The sequence below is a fragment of the Equus quagga genome, unplaced genomic scaffold (genome assembly GCF_021613505.1).
Source record: "Equus quagga isolate Etosha38 unplaced genomic scaffold, UCLA_HA_Equagga_1.0 153_RagTag, whole genome shotgun sequence".
Lineage (NCBI taxonomy): Eukaryota > Metazoa > Chordata > Mammalia > Perissodactyla > Equidae > Equus > Equus quagga.
Genome location: NW_025796915.1, coordinates 537,554 through 553,187, shown reverse-complemented (window position 1 = coordinate 553,187; position 15,634 = coordinate 537,554). Strand labels below are relative to the sequence as shown.

Here is a 15,634-nt window from a genome sequence, read left to right as displayed (position 1 = left end):
ATATGTCTGTATGTATTCAAATTTGTATGGACTCATGGTTTCTTGTTTCTTAAGCATCAAAGCATCACTCTGCTTTGACGCTTAAGTTGTTCTAAATTTCTCTAGTGGGAGACCTGCTAAGCTGGCTCCTGTTGGTTTTTGACGTGTTCTCATTCTTTGAGAACATCCTTACACAGCTGGATGTTTCAAGCTATACAACAGTTCACCCATGTTTTATTCTTTTTTATTTATTTTATGTTTACATTTTACTTTTTACATTTCTATTTAAAATTTTAGTTTTTATTGATTTTATCTTTTTACATTTGTATTTCTGATCGGTTTGCAGTTTGTTCTTACGTGTAGTGTGAAGTCCGTCTATTCTTACATGGATCTAATTTTATCTTTTTTCCATATGGGTAATAAGTTGCCCCAGCATTGCTTAGTATAAAGTCTATCTTTGACTCAATCATTTGAGATGCCACTTTTATTGTAGATTGAATTTCCATATATACCTATATTCTGTTCCGCTAGTCTTTTTATCTAATTGATGTGAGTGCCACATTGTTTTAATTATAGAGGCATTATAGCATTTTAAAATATCTGCTAGGATCAGTCCTCCCTCGGTGACTTTCTTTGTCAGTCTTCCTAGATGTTTTTAGAGAGCTTTTATATTGAATCACAAGAACTATTAAATAGAAGGAGGAATTAAATTTATGTTTTTAAGTTTAGCTCCTTACTAGCTAAAATTTTCATAGTACTTCATTTCTTTGATAGAAGATATATGTCAACACTATTTACTGTAAAAGTAACAACATAAAACCTATGAATGTCTTATGGTTGCTATGTGTTATAAATGTTATGTTATGAAATTTTGTTTTCCCATTTTCCATGCATTAATCTGAAAATGTTTTTATTCAAGTTGCTTCTATTCAAAAAACATAAAAGGAAAGTACAATAATGAATCACATCTGTATATAACCTGATTTTATATATAAGTACATAAAAAATTGGCCAGTGCAATTTTAAAAGCTTTATTCATGCTTATTGAAAAAAATAAAACTGTGAGCACAGAGAATTATAGCTTTCTGAATATCTGTAATAATGATGACAAAAGAAGAATGTTAACTTCATAATTTTTGATAAGGATTATTTTATGTTGTTAAAACTTAGCCAGTTATAGGAAAGCCTTTATTTTGCTTTTTAAAAAATTGCAGCTTGTTCTTGTTTTATTACTACAGTATATACTCACATATTTCTGAGTAAAGTAGTTCAATTTTAAAAAGTTTTCTTCTGTTCTTTGTCTTATTTTTGTTTCCTCTGATACTTGTTCTAAGCTGGTTATTCTATTGGATATTCTAAAAGATCTGGTGATACTCTGTTCTCTATAATGAAAGGATGAATAAAGGGCTGTGTAGGTGAGTGTAGAGTTCTCTGCCTTCATCGCTGGTAGAACAGTGAGGGAGGCCCACTTATGTTCAAGTAAGTTGTTGGTAGGTGTTATGGCTTACTTCGTTTGTACTTCTTCAGAGTACAAAGGAAAATTATTCTGTTATATATTATAGAATTTTACTCCTGTTTTGAATTACTCTCAAGAATAGAATAATTATAAAATAGTAGTTACTATCTTTCTTATAAAAAAGAACAAGTAGGAGTGATGTCAGCATCATGGCAGAGTGAGCTCTTCCTTTAGACTCTTCCCCACAAGACACGATAAAAAAGACACTCATAAACCAACAGAGGACATTCACACAACACGATAGATGTCTGAGAGACCTACATAGCCATATGTCTGAAGGGGGAGGTGCTGGACCCTCCAGAAGGCAGGTGAAGGAGGTAAGGACATCTTCTCTCCCTACCCCAACAGCAGTGACCTAGGGCACAGGACCATGCACAGCTCTGAGAAGAGACAGGGGAGGGGACGGTCCTCCAGAGGGATGCCTTCACTCTCTGAGTTGCCTCCCAGCCTGTGGGAAAGCTCCACACAGAAGATGCTAAGTAATCATGAGGGCGTAGTCACCAAGCAGAGCACCCCAGGAGGACAGAGAGTGAATGCAGAATGGGAGTGTCCCCAGGATTGCAAATGTGAAAGAAAGCATCCCTCCCCCTGCCTGGTGCATCAGCTTGGCCAGTCGGCCATAGCAAGGGACCCCTGCCACAGACCTGGTGCACATGTGTGTACAGCAGCAGCAGCCAGCAGGCAGATGCAGACGGGCTCTGTCAGCATAGCTTCCAAAGGACAGGCACAGCTGCCAGGGATTGCGGTGGGCTCAGAATACACAGCTCCTGCCTCCCTGCCAGTGGCAGTGAGTGGAATCTGCGACCAGGTACTATCACTATGCGACGGCACAAATCCAGTCCATCCCTGGGATGAAGAAGTATATTAATACTTCAGTCCAGAAGGTAAATGATGAGTACCCAGAAATCAATCCTGAAGGTGCAGAAATTTACAGTCTAAATGACAGAGAATTAAAAATAGCTATCATAAAAAAACTTAACGTGTTACAAGAAAACTCAGTTCAATGAAATCATGAATAAAATTAATGAACAGAGGGAATTCCTCACAAAAGAGATTGAAACTATAAAGAAAAATCAACCAGAAATGTTGGAGATGAACACAGTGAATGATATACAGAATAATCTGGAGTCCTTAAATAATAGAGCTGATATCTTGGAGGACAGAATCAGGAATGTAGAGTACCGAAATACAGAGATGCTTCAGATGGAGGAGAGAGAACTAAGACTAAAAAGAAATGAAGAAATTCTCTGGGAAATATCTAACTCAATTAGGAAATGCAGCATAAAAATTATAGGTATTCCAGAGAGAAAAGAGAGGGAAGAAAGGAGCAGAGAGCTTGTTCAAAGAAATAATAGCTGAGACTTCCCAAAGCTGGGGAAGGAGCTGGAACTACAAGTAAAAGAAGCTAATATAACTCCTAATTACATCAATGTAAAAAGACTTTCTTCAAGACATATGTTAGTAAAACTGGCAAAAGTCCAGGACAAAGAAAAAATATTAAGGGCAGCAAAGCAGAAGAAAATAACCTACAAAGGAACCCCTGTCAGGCTTTCAGCAGATTTCTCAGCAGAAACCTTACAGTCTAGGGGATAGTGGAATGATATATTCAAAATTCTGAAAGACAGAAACTTTTAGCCAAGAATACTATATCCAGTGACACTATCTGTCAGATATGATGGAGAAATAAAAACATTCCCAGATAAACAAAAGCTGAGGAAGTTCATTGCCACAAGACACTGCCCCCCACAAGAAATGATCAAGAAGGCCCTCATACCTGAAAAAAAAGAGAAAGGGTTTACAAAGCTAGGGGATAAACAGGCAGACAAAATCAGAAAATGACAACTCTCTATCAGAACAGGTTAGCAAACACTTAATTATAATATTAAAGATGAAGGGAAGGAAAACATTAAAAAACTATGATCATTGCATTTTAACTACAGACTCACAACACAAAATGGAATAAGTTGTGATAACAATAACTTAAGTAGGGAAGAGGAAAGGGATAGAACCTTCTTAGACTAAGGAAATAAGAGGCCATCACAAAATTTACTCTCTTGTCTATGAGATCTTAATACAAACCTCATGGTAGCCACTACACAAAAAATCAGAAAGAGACACAAATGATAAATAAAGAGAAAACTGAGAAAACCATGATAGAGGACCACCACACTAAACTGCCAGTCTGAAATACATGGGAGAAGAAACAAGGGAAATACTGAATAACCAGAAAATAAGTAGTAAAATGGCAGCACTAAGCCCTCATATATAAATAATCACTCTAAATGTAAATATATTGAATTCTCCAGGCAAAAGGCATAGGGTGGCTGGATGGATTAAAAAACAAGACCCAACAATATGCTGCCTCCAGGAAACACGTCTCAGCTCTAAAGACAGACAGTGGCTCAGAGTGAAGGGGTGGAAGATGATACTTGAAGCTAATGGCAAACAAAAGAAAGCAGATGTTGCCATACGTCTATCAGACAAAATAGACTTCAAGATAAAAAAGGCAATGAGAGACAAAGGGGGCAGTATATAATGATAAAAGGGACACTTCACCAAGAGGACGTAACACTTGTAAATATATATGCACCTAGCACAGGAGCAACAAAGTACATAAAGCAACTATTAACAGACCTTAAAGGACATATTAACAGCAACACAATAATAGTAGGGGACCTTAACAGCCCACTCACATCAATGGATAGATCATCCAGACAGAAAGTCAACAAGGATAGTGGAATTAAACAAAAACTAGACCACATGGACTTAATAGATAGATTTGTAGAACACTCCACCTGAAAACAGCAGAATACACATTCTTCTCAAGTGCACATGGAACATTCTCAAAGATAGACCATATGTTGGGAAACAAGGCAAGCCTCAATAAATTTAAGAAGATTGAAATCATATCAGGCGTCTTTTCCAACTATAATGCTATGAAACTAGAAATCAACTATAAGAAAAAAGCTGGGAGGGGTCAGCTCCATGACTGAGTGATTAAGTTCATTTGCTCTGCCTCGGCATCCCAGAGTTTTGCTGATTCGGATCCTGGGTGTGGACATAGCACCACTCATCAAGCCATGCTGAAGCGGTATCCCATGTGCCACAAGTAGAAGGACCCACAACTAAAAATATATACAACTATGTACCAGGGGGTTTTGGGGAGAAAAAGGAAAAATGAAATCTTAAAAGAGAGAAAAGAAAAAAGCTGGGAAAGTGAAAAACAAGTGGATGCTAAACAACATGCTACTGAACAACCAATGGATCCCTGAAGAAATTTAAGGAGAAGTCAAAGAACATTTGGAGACGAAAATGAAAATATATCCTAACAACTCATATGGGATGCAGCAAAAGCAAACCTAAGAGGGAAATTCATAGCAAAGCAGGCCCACCCTAACAAGCAAGAAAAATCTCAAATAAGCAATCTTAAATTACACCTAAGACACCTAGGAATTAAATTACACCTAAGAGACCTAGGAAAAGAAGACCAAACAAAGCCCAAAGTCAGCAGAAGGAGGGAAATAATAAAAATTAGAGCAGAAACAAATGACATTGAAACCAAAAAAACAGTAGAAAGGACCAATGAAAGAGCTGGTTCTTTGAGAAGATAAACAAAATTGACAAACCCTTAGCCAGACTCACTAAGAAAAAAAGAGAGAAGGCTCAGATAAGCAAAATTAGAGATGAAAGATGAGAAATTACAACAGATATTACAGAAATACAAAGGATTATAAGAGAATAAGTTGGACAATCTAGAAGCAATGGATATATTCTTAGACTCATACGACCTCCCAAAACTGTATCATGAAGAAACAGCAAATCTGAATAGACCAGTCACTAGTAAAGAGATTGAAACAGTAATCAAAAATCTTCCCCTCCAAAAAAAGTCCAGGACCAGGTGGCTTCTCTGGAGAATTCTACCAAACATTCAAAGAAGACTTAATACCTGTGCTTCTCAAACTACTCCAAAAAATTGAAGAAGATGAAACACTTCCTAACACATTTTGTGAGGGTAACATCACCCTGATCCCAAAGCCAGGCAAGGACAACACAAAGAACGAAAATTACAGGCCAATATCACTGATGAGCATAGATGCAAAAATCGTCAACAAAATATTGGCAAACCAAATACAGCAGTACATTAAAAGAATCACCATGATACAGCATAATCAAGTGGGATTTATACCAGGGATGCAGGGTTGCTTCAACATCTGCAAATGTATGTGACACACCATATTAACAAAATGAGGAATAAAAACTACATGATCATCTCAGTAGACACAGAGAAAGCATTTGACAAGATTCAACATCCATTTATGATAAAAACTCAATAAAATGGGTACGGAAGGAGTGTACTTCTACATAATAAAGGCTACATGACCAACCCACAGCCAATGTCATATTCAACAGGGAAAAACTGAAAGCTATCTCTCTGAGAACAGGAACAAGACAAGAGCACCCTCTCTCGCCACTCTCATTCAACATGGTACTGGAGGTTCATGCCAGAGCAATTAGTCACTAAAAAAAGAGAGAAATAAAAGATATCCAAATTGCCAATGACGAAGTGAAGCTCTTTTTGCAGACGATATGATGTTATATATAGAAAACCCAAAAGAATCTGTTGGAACTGTTAGAAATAATGAACTACTACTGCAAAGTGGCAGGGTACAAAAATCAGCTTACAAAAATCAGTTGCTTTTCTATACTCTAATAATGACCTAACAGGACGAGAACTCAAGAATACAATCCAATTTACAATCACAACAAAAAGAATAAAATATCTAGAAATAAATTTAACCAAGGAGGGAAAATACTTATACACTGAAAAGTGTAAGACATTATTGAAAGAAATCTGTGATGACATAAAGAAATAGACATTCTTGCACATATGTTGGAAGAATAAACATAGTTAAAATGTCAAGGCTACCTAATGCAATCTATAGATTCATGCAATCCCAATTAGAATCCCAAAGACGTCCTTATGGAAGTAGAACAAAGAATCCTAAAATTCATATGGGGCAACAAAAGACCCCAGATAGCTAAAGCAATACTGAGCAAAAAGAACAAAGCTGGAGGCATTACAATCCCTGACTTCAAAATATACTACAAAGCTGTGGTAATCAAAACAGCATGGTACTGGTACAAAAACAGATACACAGATCAATGGAACAGAATTGAAAGCCCAGAAATAAAACCACACATCAGTAGACAGCTCATCTTTGACAAAGGAGCTAAGAACGTATAATGGAGAAAGGAAAGTCTCTTCAGTAAATGGTGTTGGGAAAACTGGACAGCCACATGCAAAAGAAAGAAAGTAGACTTTTATCTTTCACCATACTCAAGAATTGACTCAAAATGGATTAAAGACTTGAAGGTAAGATGTGAAATCATAAAACTCCTCAAAGAAAAAATAGGCAGTACACTCTTTGACATATGTCTTACAAGGATTGTTTTGAATACCATATCTACTTGGGTAAGGGAAACAAAAGAAAAAATAAACAAGTAGGACTTTATGAGTCTAAAGAGCTTCTGCAAGGCAAAGGAAACCATGAACAATACAAAAAGACAACCCACCAACTGGGAGAAAATATTTGCAAATCGTATATCCGACAAGGGGTTAATCTCCAAAATATATAAAGAACTCAAAGAACTCAAGAACACAAAAACAAACAACCCAATCAAAAAATGGGCAGAGAACATGAACAGACATTTCTCTAAACAAGATATCCAGATGGCCAACAGGCACATGAAAAGATGTTCACCATTGCTAATCATCAGGGGACTGCAAATCAAAACTACATTGAGATGTCACCTTACACCTGTTAGAATGGCTGTAATAAACAGGACAAAAGATAACAAATGTTGGAGAGGATGTGGAGAAAAGGGAACGCTCATCCACTGCTGGTGGAAATGCAAACTGGTGCAGCCACTATGGAAACAGTATGGAGATTCCTCAAAAAATTAAAAATAGAAATACCATATGACCCAGCTGTTTCACTACTGAGTATTTACCCAAAGAACTTGAAATCAACAATTGAAGGAGACTTATGCACCCTTATGTTTATTGCAGCAGCATTCACAATGGCCATGACATGTAAGCAACTTAAGAGCCCCTGACTGATGATTGGATAAAGGAGATGTGGTCTATATCTAGAATGGAATACAACTCAGCCAGAAACAGAGACAAAATCGTCTCTTTTGCAACAACACGGATGGACTTTGAGGTTATTATGTTATGGGAAATAAGGCAGACAGAAAAACAAACACCACATGATTTCACTCATATGTGGAGGGTAAACAAACACATTGACAAAGAAAACAGATTAGGTGTTACCAGAGGGGAAGAGCGTTGGGGAGGTGGGCATAAGTGGTAAAGGGACACACAGATATGGTGCCTGACAAATAATAATGTACAACTGAAATTTTACAATATTAGAACTTATTATGGACCTCAATAATATAGTTAAAAAAAAAACGAAATTAGAAGGATGTATCCAACTGGAAAAATCCAAATAACTGAAAACCTCCCTTCTCAAAACGAAACTATGTATTTCATAGATCAGATAAGTTAAAACAGAAAAATACTGAGTTTTTATATGGTAAAACATGTATTCTTTCTTTTCTTGTTGAAATAAAATTTGAATTTAAAGAAGTATTTTCAGGCCTATATATATGTTGAGGTGTATCACTAACTTGACTTTGTTTTTAAATTGTTGCAATATCTGACTTCCTTAAGAAGTTGTTTTATTCCTGTTCTGAGAAAGCCATTCATAAAAGCAGTCTTTGGGACCTTGGAAAGTTAGTTGTTGTTTATTATGTCCGTGTTGAGCATGTATAGATTGTACTATTCTGTGGTTTCCAGAAGGAGATTATGTGTTAGTATGCCTGAATGATTTATACAGTTCAATTTTATATTATCTGTTTGTTGGTCTATATATTTATCTGTTTATTCTTGCCTTGAAGGAAAATCTAAATGTCAAGCTGGTGGAAAATCCAAGAGAACAATTCAAAGCACTCATAAAACTACTAAACAGGTACAGCGCATATAACTTTTTACTTACTGACTTTCAGTTTCAATCAAAAAATCTAATTTTGCAGGATTTGAATATTGTCTATTTTGTCTTCATGGAAAAATTTAATGTCACATTATTTAAGAAATGTGTATATAGTACTGTGTTCTAGCTTGTAGTAAATACTTTTCATAACAACCCTTTGATGTAGGCATTATTGTTATCTTACTTACAAATGAAGAAACTGAGTTAGAAGGGGGTTGTGTAACTTGCTAATCATTGACACAGTGAAGGTTTGAACCAGGCCATCAATTTCCACATGCTCTTAACTACTCTGTTGCACATCCCATATTTGTGAGTTCTGTCATGATTTTCTTTCTTGGTATAATCCTGCCTTTAGGTTATAGTCTAGTAAAGCTATATTGACCCTTTAAAAAGTTTCAAATTGCTTTACTAAAGTTTTAGAGAATACAGGCCTACCTTATTTTTAAAAATGTTTTTAGCATAATTATAGTTAACTTTTTAGTCCATAGTTATTTTCTCTAAACTTTTCATATGTATTATTTGTTTGATATTATTAAATATAGGAATATGTATTATGTAAACCAAAACCTTCACATAAGGAAAACATCTAATCAAAACTTCATTGTGATTTCATAAAAATCCCTCACTCCTCACACACACTCAGGCATCAATGGTAAAATATTTTTTTAAAAATTGAAAAGACAAAGGATTTTAAAAAATGAGATAAACATCTCTGGATCAGAAATAAACATACATACTGACAGATAAGTGGAGTTGGGGGCACAAACTTAATGACTAAGTCTTATGGGATAAGGGAGGCTAAAATGCCCTGATTGTGGTGGGGAAACAGATCCAAGCTCAACTTTAGGCTTGTGTAGAGTTCTACACTAGGAGACAATAAAAGCGCAACCTACTTGGGGTTGTGGCCTGTGAGAGCTGATGTCTGAAGCAATGAAAAGGAGTGACTCTCTGGTTCATGACTGGATATGCTCCATTCTTGAAGGGTGAGAGCTTTAAACTCCCAGTAGAAGACCTCGGAAGTGGGACTGTAGTGGGCCAGATGATGGTAACCATGAAACTACTACCCATGGAGTGAGAGTGAGCAAAGTGAAAACTAAAATACAAGAAACTGAAACTCAAAATAAGCTTCAAAGTAAAATATGAAAGCACATGAGGAAAGTACTGTCATAATTTATAGATAAGACATTCCACCAATGAGAGTAATGAAAAAAGGGCATTTTTCTAAAGAGGACTTTGAAATAAATGAGTTTAAATTCCTCAAAGGAAAGAATAACTGTAAAGGAAAATGGAGAAATTCTGAAATAAAATAGGTGGATATTAAGTTTGAACATTAATAGATAAGAATGAACCAATTAGAAATCTTAGAAATAAAAATGTTGTCAATGAAAATTTGAAAACCTGCAATTAAAGGATAAATGATATATTGGACAAGAAGATTAGTCAAAGAATTTGTTAATTGGAAGATACTACTGAGGAGGATTTAGTACATAGCTCAGAGAACTAGAGATGGAAAATAAGAAAGAAAATTTAAGATAAAGAAATCCTAATCTTCTAGGACTTTCAAAAGTAGAGAATAAATAGTGGGCATGCAATATTTGAAGAAATAATGTTGAAAATTTTCCTTACTTTCTGAGTTCTCGAGAGCTTCAGAGCATAGCTGTGGAGCTCAGCAAGATAAATAAATAATAGATTTATACCTAGATAGATTGTAGAGAATCTGCAGAATGTTAAGGAAAAAAAAACCTTTAAAAATACCAGGAAGTAAACAAAACCACAGGGGAATGACAGATTAATAGTCTTTTTATGAACAAAAGGACAATGGAGCAATATTTTCAAAGTTAGAAGGCAAAGTAACTTTTAACCCAGAAGTCTATGCCCAACCAAATGATCATTCAAGTGCAAGAGTGAAATAAAGCCATTTTTAGATATAGGAAGACTTACATGGTTGCCACCTATAGACCCTTAATGAAGGAACTATTAAAAAGTTAGTTCAGCAAGAAGGAAAGGTAACCTGGAGGAAGGAGCTTGATAAAAGGGTATCTGTAAAGTATATTGGTAGATCTCTTTACCTATTCATGATTTTTAAAAAAACTCACACAATTAAATTTAGAAAAGTTTAACTGTAATTTTAGACAATATTAACATGGAAGATGGATTGTAGGGAGTTTGGAGGGGAGTTAGAGTGATAAAGTCCTTGTCTTATTTAGGAAGAAGTCTTTGTTAGGAAAATACAAATGTAAGTGTGTGTATGATAAAAATTTAAAAGAATAAAACGAGCAGCTGTGATTTTCAAAGAAACAGAGGAAAAGAGAAAGTGAATAAACCAAAGCTTTTCAACTCAATAGAAGGCAAGAGAGAGAAAAAAAGAAGCAAAGAAAAATCATGGTAAGTAAAAAACACACAAGGTTGTGGTAGACAAGTATAAATATATCAGCAATTAATCTTGTAAACTGATTGGATCCATCTCTTAAAAGGCAGATGATTGAGTTAAACCTCTCATTTCAAAGTGTACACATAGCTGTGTACAGGAGACATGTTTAAAACCTCAAGGAAAGGTTTAAAACAAAGGGATAGAAAAAAATCCAGGTATTCTATATGTACTTTAAAACTAGTATAGCAATATTCATATTAAATGAGATGGAATTCAACGTGAAAAGCGTTGATGACATAAAGATGGAAATTATATAATGGTAAAAAGAATAATCATCTAAGTATAACAGTACTCAACTTTTATGTACCTAATAGCATAGGCTTGAAATATTTAAAGCCCAGACTAACAGAATTACAAGGGTCACAGTGCATTCATAATCATATTGGGAAATATTAATAGCCCATACACAGAAACGGATAGATCAAGCAGTAAAAAACACCAGTAAGGATATAGAATTAAGAATAAAATTATACTTGATCTCATATAAATGTGTGCGTGTGTGTATGAATATGTGTGTATTTATTGGTACTCAAGAAATAGTGCGCACAGAACATATGCAAAAATTGGCATACTAGATCATAAAGGAAGTCTCAATTAGTAGAAGTCAGACAAGAGAATAGAAGTCAGAACATATTCTCTGACTATAATGCAGTTACATTAGAAATAGAAGGATATTTTCCCATTATGTACGAAAAATAAATTTTCAATGGACTAAAGACCAAATGTGAAAATAAAAATTCAAAACTATCTAGAAGGATATTTTTATGACCTTTACTTAGGAGTGACTTCCCTAGACCAGACAAAAAGCACAACTCATGGATAAGTTATATATCAAAATGAAATTTATGTACTAAAACTTGGCTAAACAAAGTTAAAGGTGAGACTGATTGGGCGAAGGTTCCATATCAAGAATTTATGAAGAGCTAAAATTGGAAAAAGAAACGCAATAAAAAAGCAGGGGAAACCTGAATAGCCTGTAAACACATGAAAAGATGCTCAGTTTCAGTAGTGATCGGGGAAATGCCTCTTGACTACTTGTGAAACCCTACCACTTTGCCCTCTAGAACTAGGTTCGTCACCAGCAAAATCTCTCTCTCTTCTCTGAACCTTCCCTTTACCTTCTTGTTCTAACTCAATACCAACTCACTTGTGAGGACACTGCCTCCACCACAGGCTTTTTAAGTAATAGTTGTATTTTTCCCCCACAGGACTCCTACCTCTGGTCGTAGAGGTGGGTTTCCTGCTTGCTCTTTACTGGTATTTCAGACAGTTCTCCAGTGTGGGGGAGGGAGGGAGGGAAGAATACGCAGAGCACGGAGGATTTTTAGGGCAGTGAAAGTACTCTGTATGATAGTATAATGATGGATACATGTCATTATACATTTGTCTGCGCCCATAAAATGTGCAGCACCAAGAGTGAACTGTAAGGTAAACTAGGGACTTTGCATGATTATGATGTGTCAGTGTAGGTACATCAAGAAATCTATGTTCAATTTTATATGCTCATGCATTTTTATGGGAATAGGTTCATAAGTGTTGTCACATTCTCAGGTGAGTCGATAAGCCCTTCTGAGAGAGATATCAGAAACCTCCATTTCTTCCTTCCTTTTCCCCTCTCCTTCCCTTTCTTTCTTTTTTCTCTTAAAAGTCCTTGATTAAAACAGTGTAACTTGATGGAATTCACTTGTGTCTAACTTTTCCCAAAAGTTTAGGTTGCTTTGTCTTCTACTGAGTGTCTTAGAATCAGTTAGGCACAGTAAGCCATAGCAGTGGGCTGGTTACCTGATTTTGAATCTTGGCTTTGTCACTTACTTAGTGTGAGACCTCGGGTTCATCATTTACTTTAGCTAAACCTCAGTTTTCTCCCCTGTAAAATGGAGATAATAATAGTACCTATGATATAAAATTGCTTCAAAGATTAAATGAAATATAACTGTAATGGAAAGCACTTAGTACAGTGCCTGGCACACAGCAAGTATGCCATGAATGTTAGAGGCTGCCTACCTCCGTTATTATTATCACTCCTGTTATTTTTATCAGTGGTAGGGTAAGAAATTCTATACTGACTTATCAGCCTCTACAATTTGATGTATATCTTCTGCCTTTCACAAGTTTGGCAGTTTTTGCCGTTAGTTTATTTACAATTTTTTCTATGAGCATATTTCATTCCCCTCTTTATATTTCTCAATATGATCATACCTAACATTATTTGAGTACTATTGCGTGCTAGATTCTGTGTGAAATGCTTTGTGAACATTGGAGCAGAGGTTGAAAGACTAGGTTCTGGTCCCAGTTCTGTCACTTAGCCTCTTGACTTTGTCAAGAAAGTCAGTCCTTCTGAGTCTCTGTTATCTACAAAATAGGAATAATAATTATCCTGTCTTTACAGTTTGTTGTGATGATTAAATGACATTACGTTTTCAAAAGCCCTTCAAAAAATATAAATAAGCATGCAAATAAAAAGTATTACTGTTTTTCTCAAAGTTAAATGTCAGATTTGCATAGCACATTGCCTTTTAGATGGAATTACCTTGCTATAGTTTCTGCTTTTCCAGAATCTTTCTTAGTAAAAGCCTCACATAGAGCAATCACACAGAATAGAAACATCTTAACCTGAAATCAGTACTGCCTGTTCTACATTGTAAGAAAGGATGGTAAAGTATTTGAATCATATATACATGGATGCGTGACATGGTAAATACATAAATGGGTGAAAACGAGTGAAAGTTTTTTTGAGAATTCTATAAGATTATAGTCTGAATTCACAGGGAGTTACTAGCCGTTTGCTGATCAATGTAGAAAAACTTTGTGAAGGAGGTATAATTTAGGAAACCCCAAATTCAGGAAACTTAAAATTCTCAAGTTAATTTTAACTTTAGATGGGTGTATATAGAAAGAGAAATGAGGTGGTCTGGAATATCTGCTAAAGGGCTGTCAGCACAGGGCCTTGGACAGCATTGTAATGGGAAGCCAACAGTGTTAATTGTAGAACTCTAACTGAAAGATGGTCTCCTGTGGCTATATGATCCTGGAAACTCAGCCTCTGAACCTCAATTTTCTAAGCTGTAAAGTGGAGCTAATAGTACATACTTGAAAAGTTGTGTGCAGGGGGTTAGAAGATTATGTGAAGTTGATTTATGATCTATAATCCTATATAAATTGTTAATTATTATTGTCACAGTTGTCAGGAAAGTAATGGACAGAATTAAGCTTTGCTTTGGGATAGATGTTAGTTGAATGGGACTTTTAGTACGGTTTAATCCAAGGAGAGGATGTTTGCCATAATAACTAAATCAGTTACTACTGGGGCTAGAAAGAACTTGGACAGCAATTGAGGCAAAGGTTTTGTGGGTTGTTGATTATTACTTTAAATTTTATTGTTTAAATATTGAGAATTTGGGCTGGACTAAGGCTGTCACATAAAATATTTGCTAATTTTTGTTTGCTAAATCTGGCAAACCCTAGTTTGGATGGAGGACCATGGAAGGAGGGTGAGCAGCTCCATTTCATCCTCTTAAGTGTATTTGTCTCTGTGTGTGTATGTTTTGTTTGCTTGCTTTTTGGTGGTGGAGATTATGTATAAACCAGAGATTTGCTATGAAAGATCTATTTTGGATATTCTCCATTTTGGGGCTCTTCTATGAAAAAGAAAAAACAGACAAGCAAACAGGAATGACACACACACTTACAAAACAACCCAAAGAAACCTGGGATTGTTTGTTGCTCTAAATGTAGTAGAAGGTTAGTATTGATTTATGCATTAGTTTCAGTAGCCATAGAAGAGATAAGCACCTCCTTTGGTACTTAGATGTAAACTACATGCTCATGTTTTTGGTGGAGTGATTCTGTGGTACAGTCAAATTTTGCATGTGCAACTGAGGAAAGAATAGGTCCCATGAACTTTATTTGGTGAGTCTGCTCTGTAGCTGGCGCTTGGTTTTATTAATTCACTACTGTTCTTTAGGTAAGCTGTTTTGCATTTATATATTAATTTTTGCTTTTAATGGAAATTAAGTGAATATAACTATAGTATATGTCATTTCTAAATGAAAAGAATATATGCAAGCAGTTTCAAAATGTTGAAATTGCTATTTATTATTTGCGAATGTATGTAAATGTGCCATACATGTATTCCAGTGAGGATCCCGTTTAGTGCTCCTTTTTGACTAACGGTCTGTTCACCATTGAAGTCATCCTAATCTTCAATAAGACACGACTGAAGTAAAAATTAACCTTACAAATCTGCCACTTTTGTTTAAGATGAGAAACTGTGTTTTATGAATTCAGTGTGATATGATGTAAACTAAAAAGAAGAATGTCATGTTTTTAAGTATTCATGTTGAAAAATGTGCTTTATACAAAAATCCAATCCATGGAGGCTTTTTGAAAATATTTATTCATGTTTTATTTCACCAGAACACTGCAGTAGACTGTAAAATAACATCATCTACAGCTGGAGATAAACACTTTGATAAAAGTCCTACTAAAACAAGGCACCCTCGGAAAATTGATCTAAGAGCTCGGTACTGGGCATTTCTTTTTGACAATCTTCGCCGAGCAGTGGATGAAATCTATGTAACTTGTGAATCAGATCAGAGTGTGGTGGAATGTAAGGTAAGGTTTTCTGTGAGCCTTCATTATCCATTTGAAGCC

The 15,634-nt window shown here is 35.5% G+C and overlaps 1 protein-coding gene across 7 annotated transcripts in view; it reads left to right on the top strand.

Moving 5' to 3' along the window:
• The window catches only part of LOC124233091 (S phase cyclin A-associated protein in the endoplasmic reticulum), a 486,817-nt gene that overhangs the window by 53,434 nt on the left and 417,749 nt on the right, over positions 1-15,634 (top strand). For 6 of the 7 annotated variants that reach the window (XR_006886969.1, XM_046650197.1, XM_046650193.1 and 3 more), the window contains exons 4-5: positions 8,459-8,529; positions 15,398-15,595. Coding sequence is in view for 5 of the 7 variants with exons in the window: in XM_046650197.1 (XP_046506153.1) it covers positions 8,459-8,529; positions 15,398-15,595 (269 nt within the window). In the remaining 2 variants the exon portion in view is untranslated. Of the gene's footprint in view, positions 1-8,458; positions 8,530-15,397; positions 15,596-15,634 lie in introns of those variants that run through there. The other variant, XM_046650198.1, reaches the window with a different exon arrangement.